General features: G+C 39.4%; 2 protein-coding genes across 2 annotated transcripts in view; both read right to left on the bottom strand.

Moving 5' to 3' along the window:
* Positions 1–2,161: 2,161 nt before the first annotated feature.
* On the bottom strand, positions 2,162–6,075 carry LOC311093789 (C-signal-like). The gene is made up of 6 exons (XM_084131382.1): positions 4,084–6,075; positions 3,942–3,996; positions 3,648–3,835; positions 2,915–3,076; positions 2,694–2,804; positions 2,162–2,470 (listed from the first exon to the last, which is right to left on the bottom strand). Exons 1-6 carry the CDS (start codon positions 4,228–4,230, stop codon positions 2,357–2,359), a joined length of 777 nt encoding a protein of 258 aa, XP_083987508.1. The 5' UTR covers positions 4,231–6,075; the 3' UTR covers positions 2,162–2,356.
* Positions 6,076–6,168: 93 nt separating this feature from the next.
* Positions 6,169–17,582, bottom strand: part of kcnt2b (potassium sodium-activated channel subfamily T member 2b) — a gene marked incomplete at its 5' end in the record, with an annotated part of 95,190 nt that continues 83,776 nt past the window's right edge. Inside the window, 3 exons of the mRNA XM_084111401.1 lie at positions 6,169–11,004; positions 12,709–12,793; positions 14,007–14,358. Of these exons, the coding sequence (XP_083967527.1) occupies positions 10,887–11,004; positions 12,709–12,793; positions 14,007–14,358 (555 nt within the window). The remainder of the gene's footprint in view (positions 11,005–12,708; positions 12,794–14,006; positions 14,359–17,582) is intronic.

A 17,582-nucleotide genomic window follows, 5' to 3' on the forward strand; every position in this document is an offset into this window, starting at 1 on the left:
TAAGGTGGTGAAGGCTAGAGCCTTTTGCACTGGCAATGAAAGGTCAGCATCAAGTGGCTGAAAGTTGATTTAGGTCGAAACTTCTCCCAAAGGCATCCTGCAAAGTTTTAAATATTTTAGTCCCATAATCAAATAATTTCAGACATTCCCACAACATATGAATGAGATCCGCTGGTGAATGTTTGTACCGATTACATGCATCGCGAGGGGTATATTTTAGCAAGTTTGACATTAGTATAATACATCCTATGAAGAATCTTGCATTGTATCAGACCATGTCTTGCACATATTGATGATGTATGAACAAGTTCAAGAATGTGTTCCCATTTTTCATTAGACAAATCATTCACTGAAAAGGCATGGAGAACACAACCCAACTTGGGGGAGAGGTTTTTTGACTCGCACCTAAAAATTTCCACCAAAAGCTCAGAGAAGGTATATGGATGAGGACTTTCGTTCATCTCTGTTAGCCGAAGATATGTTATTCCTACGGCTCTGCCCCTCTAGACTAAAGTTGCATACTTCATCTCTAGAGCTTCATTACTTAGGCACTCGCATTAGAGTTTGCTTCGAGTGAATAGAGTCGCTGTTCGTGGTTGTTCACTGTTGTATCTAATGAGTCCAGCCTTGCCTCAATGTTCAAAAATGCATATTTAAACTCTGAAGACAAGGACGCTCTATGCTCTGTGGGAATATATGTTCTAGTATATCTGCTAATGCATGTGCATTGTCCTTCTTAACGTCATGTTTCTTGGAGTGTTTTGATTTTGAGGCCATTTTTAATAAAAAAAAATAGCTTAAAATTAGTAAACTGACGGACAGAATAGAATGCTAAAGCTCCACCTTGCCCCTCTGAACAAATTACTCCACCTGAGCTCTTCGACCTTTCAGCTCCACCATGGATCTCTGTTACCTCGCCTGTACCTTGGCCCTTCACCCCGATGTTTCCACCTGGTTCTTCCAGTCCTCCAATCCCCCCCTTGGTCCTCTGAGCCTGCGATGTGATTCTGGTCCTCCATGCCTCCAGCTCTGGCTCCACCTTGGTCTTCTGATTAATTTGTCTTCACCGTGGTCAGTGGTCCCTCAGGCTCCATTGTGGATTTCCATCCCTTTGAGTCTGCCACAGTCGTCCTCTCAGTTGGTTCAATTGTGGGCTTCGCTATGATGGTCCTCTCTTCTGCCATGGTCTACTAATCCGCCATGGTCATCACCTCTGCCAGTCCCGTCTTACCATGCACTTGCCCCTCCTTCCCTTCCTCAAAAGTATACCATGACCTCCACCTACCTGCACTTTTTTGTTTTAGTGGGGGTAATGTCACTCTTATTTTGAAGTTTATTTGATTCCGCTGAATCTGTATTCAGTTTGTTTACTGCCAAGTTTGACTGGTTTCCTTATTTAAGTATGTTCTTGTTTGTTTCCATCCTTTATTATTATGCACACCTGCTTCTTGTTAACCTGCTTGTTTTCCTCTGTTTACCGTATATTGCCCTGTGTTTGTATAGTTCTCTGTCGGTTGTTGTCCTACATGTTTAAAGTTAAGCTTTTACATTTATGTTATATTCTTCAACTTTTTTGATTTTCTTCAGGATTAATTAAAGCATTAATTCAAGCTACAGTTAGATCCTCAACTTCCTTTCTCGCACAACGCGACTATATTATTTCCTTTCTATAGGGATCTAAATGGAGTTTCATGACATTGCCACTTCAAGAGCATTTATCTTAAAGCTCTTTAAAAATCTGGACTGGAGTTCCATTATGATATACTGTACAATATGTTTACTTTGGATAGTTCCATCATTATACAAATCTATATCTATCAACAGCAGAATATTCTGTTAATTTTTAGAATGTCTGTTTCATATTTGTGCTTTATTACACAGCTGTTCTGAATATTTGATTTTGATTGGTCCATCATGGCATTCTGCAGACAAATATATTTGCATAAAGAGTGCTAATGATGGTTGACTCAGGTAATTGATTTCTTAGCTGATGCTAAGCTGTAAGTTATATCTGTTATACTTGTTATTCTGGTATACCTGCTGCACTACAGAGACTATGTTTTTTATTAACTTCTCTCCCTGATTCAACGGTGCGTGTAATTGATAAGCACAGCATATACAGCATATACAGCATATACATAAAAAGACACAGTACTACTTTTGTTGATCAGAATGTTTTATTGTTTAAAATACAATATGATATACAATTGTCATGTGTCTGTCAAACTTTTGTGTCCTGAAATTAAGTGCTAATAATCAGGTGTGCCCTTTTATGACAAATAGATAAAATGGGACAGTTTGGACCTGGATCAACCTTTAATGACCTCTCATATGAGAGAGATTTTGCTCTTCTGGTCTACCAGGTCACCGTTTCTCCAGTGTAGTCCAAGAATCCGCCGTGCTGCTTCTCAGTAAGGCTGCCAATGACACGCAACATCCCTTCCACGCTTTCTTTTGGTTCAAGTGCTGCCTGTTGAAAAAAAAAAAAACATGCCTGTAGCTCAACATGCAATATTAAAAATAAATATAGCTTCAAGCTGCAACTGTGGCATAACCACACCAGTCAGTGAGATGCAATGGATTTGTGTGATCACTCAGCTAGATTTGGCCTATAAGGTAGATTTTTTAAATTAAAATTTCTGTAATTGAAAGTAACATTAAATAGAACATGGACTTAAGGAATCTACACTCACCTCTTCTCCACCCAGTTCAGTCTTCACCCAACCTGGATGAAGGGCCATGCAGAGGATCTCATTTGCCTTTAACTCCTCAGCAGCCAACACAGTCAGCATGTTAAATCCTGCCTGATAGGTAAACACAGCATTTGAGATATGCTTCAACTCATGCCATCAATAATTCAAGGGCAATAACTTTAATCCAGTTTATCTAGTGCCTAAGCAGGACTTTGGTGTACCTTGCTCACGGCATATGGCAATGTTGGGAATTGGTTGTATACGGTAGGCATTCTGGTCATGGATCCCGCCACAGTGGAGATATTGATGACAGCTGCTTTATTACAGGACATGCCTGGTGTCCCACTGGCTTTGGCCGCTGTTTGTAGAATCGGTAGGTACTCCTACATAAAAGAATCAGAATAACATGTCACTGTATTAAACATTTATTTGACATGTCTATCAGCATAAAGTCTGTTGTTGTAGCTTATTCTGACCAATCATTTTTTACTATATTAAAACTAGTCTAAAAAAGACTGATTGACAGAGCAATGTCGTGATCCATGACTACATACAGACCCTACGCATTAACTAGTTAGTGATCTGCAGCAACTGCAATAAACTGCTGAGCAACTAAGTAGTGCTCACTAAAATAATGGTGCAGCAGGTCAGATGATCAGGCTGAAAGACCAGCTAAACGCAGTGTGTTTTGGGCTCGGTGCTCCAGGCCCGGGGCTTTTAGCCCGGCACAGCCCGTTTAAAGCCCTGGTTCGCACTGGCCCGACATTGGAAACACGGCTATTTTAACAGCCTATATCCCAGTGGCACAAAAGTGAAAGACCCAGCCTAAAGGTGTAGCTAGCAGGCCATTGCACCAACCCATTTCATAATTTAACGACTTCCATTTGAGAGATTGATGTTTTGAATAAGAGCTTTGAATAATCAAAGAGCTTTGAATAATCCTTTCTACATTACCCTAATGATTAGTAAGGGTCCTATCACGTTAGTGTTGAAGGTGTTTTTCATGTCCTCAACACGACTGGTCAGAATGGTGCCTTTTGCCACGATTCCAGCATTATTCACAAGCAGGTTCAAGCCGTTCTTTCCCACGAGAGAACCCACTTTCTTGGCAGACTCTTTGATACTGCATGGATCATCAGCATCTAATAGTAACAGAACAAATAAAAGTGAAATGGTAAATCTCAAAACTCATTTACAGTGAAAATGTAAAATTCACCAAGAATGACACGTGCACACATGCACATTTACCAAGACGTATGATAGTGATCACACTTGGATGCTTTTTCACCAGTTCTCTCAGTGCCTTGAGAAAGATAATGTGCAAAAATAAATAAGGTAAATTAGGATTTCTCCTGGTATTTTCTATATATGTTAGCTATTTATAACTCACCTCAGACTTCTGCCCATCTGGGTCACGACAGGTAGCGAAAATATGATGTTTTTGACAAGAATGCTCAGAGAGTTGCTTAACCATTTCTAAGCCCAAGCCCCTGTTGGCTCCTGTGATCAGGATTTTGCATGCTTTCACTGCTGCCATGGTCTTATGGTTATCAAGCTGCTTCTGTCACCCAATCTGACCCTACCTGTGCTTTGTATGTGAGCTCCACGCCCATTTTGCAGAGTTGTATTATGCTGTGTCATAATATGTGTTATTGAGGTTAAGAGGAAACGATAAATTATATGAAGACACAGAGCGAGTGAATTAAAACCAAAACCAAAACAAACAAAACAAGCCAAGATCACTTTTCAGTTTGACTTCTGCTATCAATTCAAATACTAACAATGCCTGCTTGTTACTGCTTGTAACTGCAACAATAACACACCTGGGATGAACATAGTGGTTGCTTATTCAAATAAAGGCGCAGTCTCTGCGACAAAAAAAAAAAAACTTTGTTGCCTGGTATCTTTATAAAAACATCTGTACAACTTTTTTCACCAGCGCATTTTTCACGTTAATGAGCAGATTAACCTAATAGAGTGGCCGGTGAGTATTAGATACACATGTTCATCTGCTTGTTGACGCAAATATCTAATCAGCCAATCACGTGGTAGCAACTATAGTGCATTTAGGCATGTAGACATGGTCAAGATGATTTGTTGAAGTTCAAACTGAGCATCAGAATGGTGAAAAAGAGGTGATTTAAGTGATTTTGAACGTGGCAGGGTTGTTGGTGCTAGACGGGCTGAAACGGCTGATCTACTGGAATTTTCACACACAACCATATCTAGGGTTTACAGAGATTGGCCAGAAAAAAAGAAAATATGAAGTGAGCGACAGTTCTGTGGGCGAAAATGCCTTGTTGAGGTCAGAGGATAATGGTCAGACTGATTCGAACTGTTAGAAAGGCAACAGTAACTCATATAACCACTTGATACAACCAAGGTCCGCAGAAGAGCATCTCTGAATGAACAACACGTCCAACCTTGAAGCAGATACAGCAGCAGAAGACACATCAGGTGCCACTCCTGTCAGCTAAGAACTGGAAACTGAGGCTACAATTCACACGGACTCACCAAAATTGGACAATAGAAAATTGGAAAACCGTTGCCAGGTCTGATGAGTCTGGATTTTTGCTGCCACATTCAGATGGTCGGGTCAGAATTTGCCACAAACGATATGAAAGCATGGATCCATCCTGCCTTGTATCAACAGGTCAGGCTGGTGGTGGTAGAGTAATTGAGTGGGGGATATTTTCTTGCCACTTTCAGCATGAAAACTGTGCAGCGGAAGCATCATGGAATGGGTTTTCATGGGTGAGGATCTGCATGTAAGCCTCACGTCATCAAGTACAATGCCAAGCGTCGACTGAAGAAGTGTAAAGCCACTGGACTCTGGGGCAGTGGAAAAGTTCTGTGGAGTGACGAATCCCACTTCTCTGTTTGGCAGTTTAATGGGTGACACCTGAGTTTGGTGGATGGTCTGAGTTTGGTGGATGCCAGGTAAACGTTACCTACCTGACTGCATTGGGCCAACTGTAAAGTTTGGTGGAGGAGGGATAATGGTATAGTGCAGGTTTTAAGGGGTTGGGCTTGGGCCTTTACTTTCAGTGCAGAGATATCTAAATGCTTTAGCATACCAAGGTATTTTGGACAATGCTATGGCGAGGGCGAAATAATTCCCTACGCAGATTTCACAACGGGTTCAAGTTGGTTGTGCGGAATTGCCACGTAGACCAATAGACTTCTGTGTGACTGAACAAAAGGGAACTGGAGCGCTACTGAAATCCCTTGTATCCTCCGGTGCTCTTGGAAGGGTAGTAATAATTGAAAAAAACGTAGGAAATAATCCAAGTCCAGGCACTCAGTAGATACAAAAAGTAATACAAAACACTTTATTAGAGGGCTAAAAAAATGTAAAAAACACCAACGCGTATCGGCCCACTCCCAGTGTTTTGTATTACTTTTTGTATCTACTGAGTGCCTGGACTTGGATTATTTCCTACGTTTTTTTCAAGACTTCTGTGTGAGTTGTGCTTCATACATCACTACACTACTGACAATAGACAATGGACCTTATTTTCACAGAAAGTTTGCTAATTTGACACACTAGAGGTTACAAGTCTGGCTATATCAGACTGACATTTAATGGGACGTTATCTGGGGTACACGCCTATTTTAAATGATCTTTTGGTCCTTAAGCAATCATTTCACATGTAGATCTGTAACTGTAACACATCAGACCATGACTTTTAGACAAAACAATGTCATTCACCTGCACCGCCAAAAAGGGAAATCTGTGAGAATAATTTAAAATGCATTGGAGTGCTGTTTGCAGTTTACTTATCTTGAGTCATTCTCTGTTTACCAAAATATGAGTTCACATCAGTTCAAGAGAGCACCGTGTGAGCTTGTCAACCCCAAACATTTCCTTAGTTATATGTAGGCTGCATATTCACATAAAAAAATGCAAAGAAGGTCTGCATTCTAAAAATATTTTATTGTAAACAGGAGATAAAGATAGCAAACATTATTGTTACGGCACAGACACTGACAAAGGCAAAGAGATGAATTGTTTGTTATATTTATCTCCTGTTAACAATAAAAAATGTTTAGAGTGTAGACCTTTTTTGCATTTTTTGTATTGATATATAGGTCTCAGCACCTAATTAGCTGGGAGAGCACGGTGAGTGTTTTGATTGGTGCATATTTACATCCAAAAAATGGGTCATGGTGTGGATGAGATGTTTTGAGTCCCAGACAGCAACATAGTGTCGGCCCAAATCTGGGATGCGTGGAATCAACATGTACCAAATGTGGCCCGGATCTGGGAACTCACTATGTTGCTGTCAGGGGTACTTGGCAACCCTTCTGTGAAGTTGCATACGGAATCATGAGAGACAAGTCATTGGTTTGGCTGATTTTATTATGCTCGTGTTTGAATGGCACCGAATCAAGGCAATAGTGCACTATCAACACAGAGCAGCGGGACGGTACATTCTCGCTCACTCCTGTACTTTATGGCAGGGCGAACAAATCCCTGGTCTATCCATGCATGATCTTTAGCATGCATGCCAGCAACAGGATATTAAACTGACAAATTACAAAATCAGCCTTGGCAAAGGCATAAACATCTCAATAGAAGGGGTAAAAACAAATAAACCCACAAACCCAGCTGAACAGATGATCTTATCAATGCAAACATCAAACAGCCATTTCACAGAAAGAATAAAAATTTGTTCAAAGACAACTTCAAAATGTCATTGAAGACACAGAAGGCTTGTTCCCAAAGCTTCTTCTAAGAAAATCGAACAGATGTCATGGAAAAAGAATGAGAAAGATCACGGATCATTCATTTGGTCCAGTGGCTATTTAATAAGCTCCATTTTGGCTGCCTTGCTGCTTGTAAAGCAAAATGCAAGTCCAGAGAGAGTTTGATAAATTAGAACATTAGAAACTGTGTACAAAACGTATGAACGCCGCTATTGTGATACAGCCCGACTATTCGTCGCAGGGTCCGCAGAGCGGCTGACAGAGACTGAATGCACATGAGCAACAGAGAACAAAACCCTTCCATATACATTTGGCAACGTGTTCCTTTGGCAGTCCATGTCAAGATTGGCAGTGTTGGCTATTCAACACACATGCACAGAGATAACAATACAAGTTACATCATTAAATGCACTTACGTGGCCTCAGCTGTCTCGCATCAAAAATAAATCAAAAGTAAATGAGTTTTTCAAAGGTCCATGCGTTGGAAAATCCTTTTGTAAGAAAATAAGAATTAGGTTACACTGCAAAAAGTGATTTGTTGCTTAAATATACAAAACATTTGTAATCCAGTTGCATTGATATGATTTAAAATGATGTCAAGTTAATCCAGTATTTTATTTGGAGAACTTTGTCAATTTCATAAAAGAAAAGAAACAATTTGAATATGCATTTACTTTTTAAATGTTGTTTTTAAAAGAGATTCAACAGATATTGTTCGGTTTGAATACTCTACTTGTATTGACAAATTATAAAGTGGAGACAAATATTTGAGTCAAAACAATTAACTTTCGGTTGTTTTCAGTTGCATTGTCTTGAGACTCAATCATATATGTACATTTTCATCTTTTATTTTGTTACTTCTTATCAGTACGGTATGTGTCTTCCCTGGGAATCAAACTCATGAATGCTTCCTGACCTAAAGGAACGTGACTTTTGGTGTATGTTGAAAAAACTACTTTTTAGAAATTATGGATGATTTTTTTTAAGTTCTTAAGAGCTACTGAGAAATGTAACTGTTGCAATAAAGTTTATATTATTTAGCAAACTGGACAGTGTTGCTCATGGAGTAAACTTTAAATATTTTTTTTGGGTGAAGAAAGCTGTCAAGAAAGCTGTAAAAAAAGAAATTATGTTTTGCATAAAGAACATGAAAACTATTTTTACGACCATTAAGATTGTTTCATAATTTTAAGACAATTACTGTATTTTCCAGAATATAAGTCACTTTTTTATCATCTGAAATGAGCTGTGACATATTCCAAAGTAACTAACATGTATTTTAGTGGTAACATACATTTTTATAACGTGGTTATAATGTTTGTAAAAAAATTATTTACCAGTCATCTATATTATTTCTGAATGTAATAATAAAATATGACATACACAGAAGTGACTTAGCCTTTCTATTTTTCTTTTAACAATGCAAATTTGACCTGGTGTGACTTATTGGTAACACTGTATTCTAATGGTCCACTTTAGACATTCTAGTAACTATAAGTAACTTTGCAACTGCATGTCAACTAGCAGTCATTAGAGTATTAATAGACTGTCTGCTTAATATCTGCTAACACTTTATTTTGAAGCTCCCCCTGTCAGGTTTTGGGTAAGGGATGAGGCGAGGACTCAGTTATGCAGAGAACAATTGGCTTTTTATCATTAATGAAAAAAAAAAAAAAAACTACCCCGTGGGGGAAAGCAAAGCAGGACTGGACACGATAACAGGATCAGTGGGACAAGATACGAATGGTACATAAGACGATGAACTGGCACAGGACTGAAAGCACAAGGAGAATAAATAGGGAAAGCAAACAAAGCAGGAAACAAGGAAGGACAGGTGGGGCAAATGAACCAATAATCAGATAACAAGAAGGGCAGGGTTAGACAATAGACAGGAGAGCACATGGCACACAGAAACAAACATGACAAGCCATGTGCTAAAACAAAACATGACACGAACACGCAGCCAATGAGAGCCCTCACCAACTGAGTGTCCACACAAAACATGACAACATGAAAGCTGCTACACAGCACAACAAAACATAACACAACAACACGCGTGGACAGATGAGCGTACGGCCCGAGCGAACTCGGAGAGTGAGCGAATGCTCATCCCATGCGCTCACACAACTGAAACCAAGCTAGACCGGAGTGCCGGGATCCGAACAGGGAGCTCGGGTGGAACTGGCAGGGCAAGGTGCAACTTATTCTACAGTCCAATAATACTCTAATGAGAGTTAGTCCACATGTAGTTGACAACTTACTTATAGTTAGTAGAATGTCTAAAGTGGACAATTGAAATAAAGAATAATTTTACCAAATTATTTTCTGGTAAACACAGTAAGCACATTTCTACCAATTCTTACATTACCATTTAATTAATATAAAATGTTTTTGATGTAAAGTATACAGTATAAGACAATATTATATGGTATATGTAACGGTTATGTTCTGTGTGTGGACCCTTATGTCATTTTCCTTTGGTTCCCATGTTTCCTGGCTAGTTGGTTTGTATGGGTACTTATTGATTAAGTTCACCTGTGTCTTGTTTGGTTCCTCATTAAGGGTATGTTTACAGGACAACAATGTACTAAAAACGGAAACGCTTTTCCTTTTCTTTTTTCGCGTACAGATGACAACGCTGTCAAAACTATCCCTGTTCACAAGGATCTGCAAAAATGACTAAAACACTGTGTTATTCATGCCATGCCAGTAGTAGCTGATGTCAATTTGTAAAGAAACACTATGTGTGAAGCTGTTACGCTGATTTTTGTTATTTTATGATGTAATGAAGCCTCGTTTACTGAAATCATGTGACTTTGGCAGTTTGATACGTGCTCCGAATCACTGGTTCAAAACAAATGATTCACAAATATTTCGAAGCACCCATCACAAGCTGTGATGCTCTGCTCCTCTTTCGTTGCCTGAACTGTGATGGTATAATGCTTCATGGTAGTATTTCTTGCACTGTAAGTAGTATTACACTGTTTTATTACAATACAGTAAAATGTAATTGAAATATAATTAAAATAATCATTGAGAATGCTAATTCCTGACTTATTACAATAATGATAATTTGGGCGGGAAATGTGTTTACTTGTCATTCAAAACATCTAAAAACTTGTCCAACAATTTTTTTATGCAAAGTATATGTTTTTCTTTTAATTTTGGCATAAAATGTGACCTGGATGGGCTCTTGACAGGTTTTGTCAAAGGCATCCTTTAGTTAAATCAATGAAACCTTGTTTGAAATCGTGTTTTCTCAACAACTTCAGTTGTATTGATTAGTTGATATGAAAGTTGAATGAAGGCCACTAAAAGCCAGATCACTTTTTACAGTGTATATTAAGCTCACAGTCCCATCTGCACAGGTACTCCTCTCTCTCTCTCTCTCTCTCTCTCTCTCTCTGTACACAAGCACAAACATCAGTTTGCCCCATCTTCTCGGGAGGTGATTCTCGTGCTGGTGGCCTGTCGTGACTGTGTTCATAGATGAGTGCTGTCCTGTGTGTCAAATTTGTGTCCCTCCGCTGGCCCTGCGCTAGGCTTGCGAGCGCCGGCCTGGTTAGGCACTGGTGACAGAAGATCTGGTCTGATCAGATACCTGCAGGAATGACCACAGTTAATGAGCCAGAGTTAAGCTTTGTTGCACAAACAGCCAAGTGGGCGTTTCATCAACAGAATAAGCATAAAAATATTGGGTAATATACAAATTTTTTATTAAAAAAATTATTTATTATGTCGTTTCTGTAACACTAGTGGCACCTAGCACAATGTCAAAAATAAAGCATATATTTGAGCAACCTTGCAAACGCCCCTTTTGTGCATCGTGCGCCTCGCGCCTCCCCCAACTCAAACATCACAAATCACAGCTCTTAAGGGTAAAAGTAGGGAGCTTTCAATAAAAGGTCCAATATATTAGGAATACTTTTAGCTGTGTTGCTTGCTATGTGTCATAAGTAAGCAATTGAGTAGACTTCCACTTGGTCTAGAGCAAACAGGAGAGTCTTGCTCATTATAAACCCATTTTTGACATGACGCACCGCAAATATAAACAGTATAAACTAGTGCATTTGTCTTTCTGAAAGGGTGCATGATGAAGCTGTATGGTATTGAAGCCTCCATTTTAGCACGTAGCATCACAACGCCACGCCCCGTTCACTTTGCATGCTCGTGAGCTTTTTAATCTTTGAAGATCTACAGTAAATGTGGTACATTTTGGCCACGCCCCAAACTCTTGCTATAGGTTGAGCTGGAAAGAGATTACCAGATCTGAGCAGACCGCTCTCAATGTTTTAATTGTGCTTCAAAGGTTTAATGTTTACACTTTTAGGGGAGATAAACCCATGAATGACATATTAATAGTAGTCAATGAATAATTGACTGGGTTAAGAGGATGTATTTTAAAGTCCCCCTGTGGTGAAAATCAAGTTTTTAATGTTGTTTATATGTCTATGTGGTGTTTTTAATATGCTTTATGACAAACCATGTGCAAATTCATAAGTCAACACCATTGCCATTAAAACGGCAGTGAAAAAAAGGTTTGGTTTGAAATCGCTGGTGTTTCTGACATCACACACTACCTTGTAACCAATCAGGTCAACGTGTGATCGTCAACGAGTGGATCTCTGAGCTGGTGTGAGTGAGTGAGTGGAGGCAGGGCTAATTTGCATATTCATAGAACCGCGTATACTAAATGAGGCAAGGGTGTAGAGTTACATTCAAGCTATTTTAAGTTAAAGATGAGTTTTAATGGATAAAAAGATTGACTACATAAAAACTTTAACATGAAAAAATCTTACATCACCTTTATAGGTTATTTTAAGATATTATTTTAGTACTGAAGTATATTTTATGATCAACATTTCTCTCAATGCACTATTGTATTTACATTCTTTACAAATAATACATGCAATATATTTGGCTAAAAGAAGGTAAGTTGGTAACACTTTATTTTGATGGTCCGCTTTAGACATTTTGTTGACTATAAGTAACTTTGTAGTATTAGTAGACTGTCTGCTTAATTTCTGCTAACACTTTATTTTGATGCTCCCCTAACAGACATTCTACTGACTATAAGTAACTTTGCAACGTGTCAGCTTATCCTACTAACCCTAACCGTCTACTAATACTTAACTAATACTCTAATGAGTTAGTTGACATGTAGTTGCGACGATACTCATAGTCGACAGAACGTCTAAAGTGGACCATCAAAATAAAGTGTAACGGCTAAGTTGTATCATTTATACATTTTTGAAGCACCCCAACAATGCCTTGAAATGCAACCTTGTGATGTCACCATACTCACACAACATCATGGAGCTCCAGGCGTGTGTCAGGGGAAGGGTTGATAAGAATATAGGACAGTCTGTTGCCCGGGTCCGTCATCCCATCTGACACAAGAAGAGCAGGACACAAGACTATAAATCAAATCTATAAGTCCAAACATAAAATTCCAAATATGAACATACAGAATTGACTCAGAGGACAAAGTGTTTGAATGATTCACTTTAAACAATAGTTATGCCTAAATTTAAGTTTTATGTATTTGAATTGCATATACAATTCATCCATTTGGATTTACACAGTTTTAACATAAACTAATAAGCCTAATGTTGATTAATTAGAAAAATATGAATTAATTAATTTGTCAGTCATAAATGCAAGAAACAGGTAAGATTTCTGTAATAGTACTAATAAACAGAATGTGTTTTAAATAAGTAACCAGCTTTATATTTATCATCAATAAATCCATTTCAATATCACACATGTTAGCTAACTGAATATTGCTTGTTTCACAGCTAGCCATATTTTAACCATTTTCATTTTTTTTTCTTTTTTTTTTTTCACAGTGAACAGACTGATGCAGATTCTAGGCCATTTGAATAAATGCATTTGAAAATATGATTATTTAAATCAAATATATGCAAATAGTTAATAATAAACCATGTCATGATTTTTCTTTTTTGTATGACTGACAAATATGCACCACATTAAGTTTATCAGTCTGTTTATGTTAAAACTGTGTAATCCAAATGGATTGAAATGTTCTATCCAATTCAAGTAAATCAATCTTAAATTTAGGCCTAATTATTTTTTTGAGCGTAAAATGATGTGAAAGAAGCATTGGTGCACCGAGAGGACATTAATATGATATAATAAATATAATATAATAATTATTGTTGTATTTTTTTATTACACTTTACTATTTTACAAAAAAAAAAAGGTTTTGAAAGGTTGTTTTATGTTTTTGAAAGAAGTCTCATGCATTAATTTGATCAAAAATACAGAAATCATTCTAATATGCAGATTTGCTGCTCAAGAATCATTTCTTATTATTATCAATGTTGAAAACGTATCTTATGTATATGTGTATCTTATATCTTATGTCATATTATTTTTTATTTTACTATCTGAGTACTGCTGTTGTCTCGGTGTACTGGAAGCTTCTTCTGTTACCAAATCAAATTCCTTGTGTGTGCAAACATACTTGGCAATAAAGCTCTTTCTGATTCTGATTCTGAAAAAGATAGTAGATATGCAATATTATATTTTTTAGCTACATTACATCACCCAGTCTGAAGAAGCAGCGGTGTGCACACTCACTAAATCCAGATGGCGAGAGCCCCAGGTGCTTCATGCGTGTGCGGACCAGAGCATTGAGCTCCTGTCTCTCAGAGCGGCGGAACAGGCTGAGTCTCTGCTGGCTGATGCGCTCCGCAGCGCTCCCGACTCCCTTGGCCCCGCTGGAGCCCCGTCCACCTTTACGACTCAATCGACGCGCCCACTGCATGCTCTTCCTCCTCAGGAGCGGGTGGTCCATGGCCTGTGATGATGAGGAGGACGAGGAGGGCGGCTCGGATGACGTTGAGTTACGGTGAGGACCGGAGCGGCACAGCAGAGGCTCACGGGGCTCCCGCGTATCCTCGTAATCCTCCACAGTGATGGACACCTGAGACTGAGACAAGCCACACAGAGGAGTCATTCCTCCACAGAAACACTATAATGACAACAATCACAAAAGTTTGGAATTAAGATCTTTTTTTGTTGCAAGAAGTCTCTTTTGATCATCAAGGCTGCATTTATTTGATGAAGAATACAGTAAAAACAGTAACATTGTGAAATATTATTACAATTTAAAATTAGTGTATTCTATTTGAATATACACTCACCTAAAGGATTATTAGGAACACCATACTAATACTGTGTTTGACCCCCTTTCGCCTTCAGAACTGCCTTAATTGTACGTGGCATTGATTCAACAAGGTGCTGAAAGCATTCTTTAGAAATGTTGGCCCATATTGATAGGATAGCATCTTGCAGTTGATGGAGATTTGTGGGATGCACATCCAGGGCACGAAGCTCCCGTTCCACCACATCCCAAAGATGCTCTATTGGGTTGAGATCTGGTGACTGTGGGGGCCATTTTATTACAGTGAACTCATTGTCATGTTCAAGAAACCAATTTGAAATGATTCGAGCTTTGTGACATGGTGCATTATCCTGCTGGAAGTAGCCATCAGAGGATGGGTACATGGTGGTCATAAAGGGATGGACATGGTCAGAAACAATGCTCAGGTAGGCCGTGGCATTTAAACAATGCCCAATTGGCACTAATGGTACGTTCACACCGGACGCGAATAGCGCGTCAGGCGCGAGTGATTTCAATGTTAAGTCAATGCAAAGACGCGTTACGCGCGTAAAAAATTCCTGCGGCGCGAATGAGGCGTTTAGCGCGGCGCGGTAGACGCGAATTCGCCTCATTCGCGCGTCAAGTTCGCGCGAATGACGCGAATTGAGCGTCTGGCGCGTTAAGCGCGAATGATTTTATTAGTGCTATTTGTGCATTCACGCGTTTGACGCGAATTCGCGTCTGCCGCCCGAGTTGAAAAATCTGAACTTCTGCGTCAATTCGCGCTGCGTTAACCAATCAGGAGCCTGCTCGCATGCTGCTGTCACGTGGTGAAGTGACAGTTTATAATGTTATTTTATGTTTGGCCTCAATAAATTATTTTGTAATATGACTAAAATGCACAATAAAGCAAATAAAAACATAAAACTCGATTTCAATATATGAGAGATACTCATTTTGTATTGAATGCTATTTATTCCATATCTATTCTAGATTATATGAAACATTATTAATCTAATGTAAAGATAACAAACAAAATTTAGTGTATAAAAACAAACAAAAATCACAGGACAGGTTTCACTTTTGAAGGCTGGCTCCATTTATTATCAAAACAAAAATAAATCAAAGATTAGGTGTGGGCGAGGGTGAACCTCGCGCCGGGCTGTACAGCGCGGGCTCGTCAGGCAGCGACCACTCGAGGCCGAGGCTTATACGGCCTACGCTGTCCTCGTCAGCGTCCTCACCGTTAGGTCCACCAAACCTACCTCCTGGAGCAAATTGTGAAACTCCTGAAACCCTCCGGAGGGTTTGGTGGACCCGAGTACAGCGACGATGTCCCCTACGCAGCTGTTTCTGCTCTCCAGAGCATATACGAGCGGTGATTCTCTCGATTAATGCTAATGCTCGATAAACAAAAAAAGATGGCCGCCAACAGGTTTCGAAACTTTCGCCTCTGATGCGCGTGACCGTGACGCGCGTAAATTTCGGTTCAAACTTTTGATTTTACGCGCGTCAATTTCGCTCTTGACGCGCGAATGCACACAAAGTGGTCACGCGTATAACTAGACGCGGCAGGCGCGAATTTTGACGCAGATTCGCGTCCGGTGTGAACGCACAGTAAGGGGCCTAAAGTGTGCCAAGAAAACATCCCCCACACCATTACACCACCACCACCAGCCTGCACAGTGGTAACAAGGAATGATGGATCCATGTTCTCATTCTGTTTACGCCAAATTCTGACTCTACCATCTGAATGTCTCAACAGAAATCGAGACTCATCAGACCAGGCAACATTTTTCCAGTCTTCAACTGTCCAATTTTGGTGAGCTTGTGCAAATTGTAGCCTCTTTTTCCTATTTGTAGTGGAGATGAGTGGTACCCGGTGGGGTCTTCTGCTGTTGTAGCCCATCCGCCTCAAGGTTGTGGTGTTGTGGCTTCACAAATGCTTTGCTGCATACCTCGGTTGTAACGAGTGGTTATTTCAGTCAAAGTTGCTCTTCTATCAGCTTGAATCAGTCGGCCCATTCTCCTCTGACCTCTAGCATCAACGAGGCATTTTCGCCCACAGGACTGCCGCATACTGGATGTTTTTCCCTTTTCACACCATTCTTTGTAAACCCTAGAAATGGTTGTGCGTGAAAATCCCAGCAACTGAGCAGATTGTGAAATACTCAGACCGGCCCGTCTGGCACCAACAACCATGCCACGCTCAAAATTGCTTAAATCACCTTTCTTTCCCATTCTGACATTCAGTTTGGAGTTCAGGAGACTGTATTGACCAGGACCACACCCCTAAATGCATTGAAGCAACTGCCATGTGATTGGTTGATTAGATAATTGCATTAATGAGAAATTGAACAGGTGTTCCTAATAATCCTTTAGGTGAGTGTATGTTAAAATGTGTCACGATCCCTGTACTGTCTTGTGTTTTGTAGGACTTTTATGTTGAAGTATATTCTTAGTTCCCCATTGTTTCTGTGTTCACTTCCTGTGTTTGGTTCCTGTTTTGCCTTGTATCTTGTTTGTCTCCATAGTTACCCTTATTAGTTCCCATGACATCAATCACCAACACCTGTCCCTTGTCAGCCCCTTGTTAACCAGTCTATTTAAACCTCTGTGCTTCAGTTGTTGTTTGTCGGTCGTTGTTGCTGTTTGCTGTGCCATGTTACTGTCCTGAGTTCCGTTGTTTGCCCTGGATTACCTGTTTGTTTTATTAAAGTAGTGCTTGTGGATTCTCTCTCCGGTTTGTTCCTGCCTCATTGTTACAAAATGTAATTTATTCCTGTGATCAGCTGTATTTTCAGCATCATTACTCTATTCTTCATTGCACACGATCCTTCAGAAATCATTCTAATATGCTGATTTGATGCTCAGTTATTATCAATTATTATTGGTGTTCAATTACTTATAATGGTTCTTATTATTATCACTGCTGTTTTTGCTGCTTAATATTTTTAAGAGAATGATTTTTCTGGATTTATTGATAGATAGAATGTTCAATGAACAGCATTTATTTGAAATAAAAACATTTTGTAACATTATAAATGTTC

This window comes from Abramis brama, assembly GCF_963993115.1.
Source record: "Abramis brama genome assembly, chromosome: 1".
NCBI lineage: Eukaryota > Metazoa > Chordata > Actinopteri > Cypriniformes > Leuciscidae > Abramis > Abramis brama.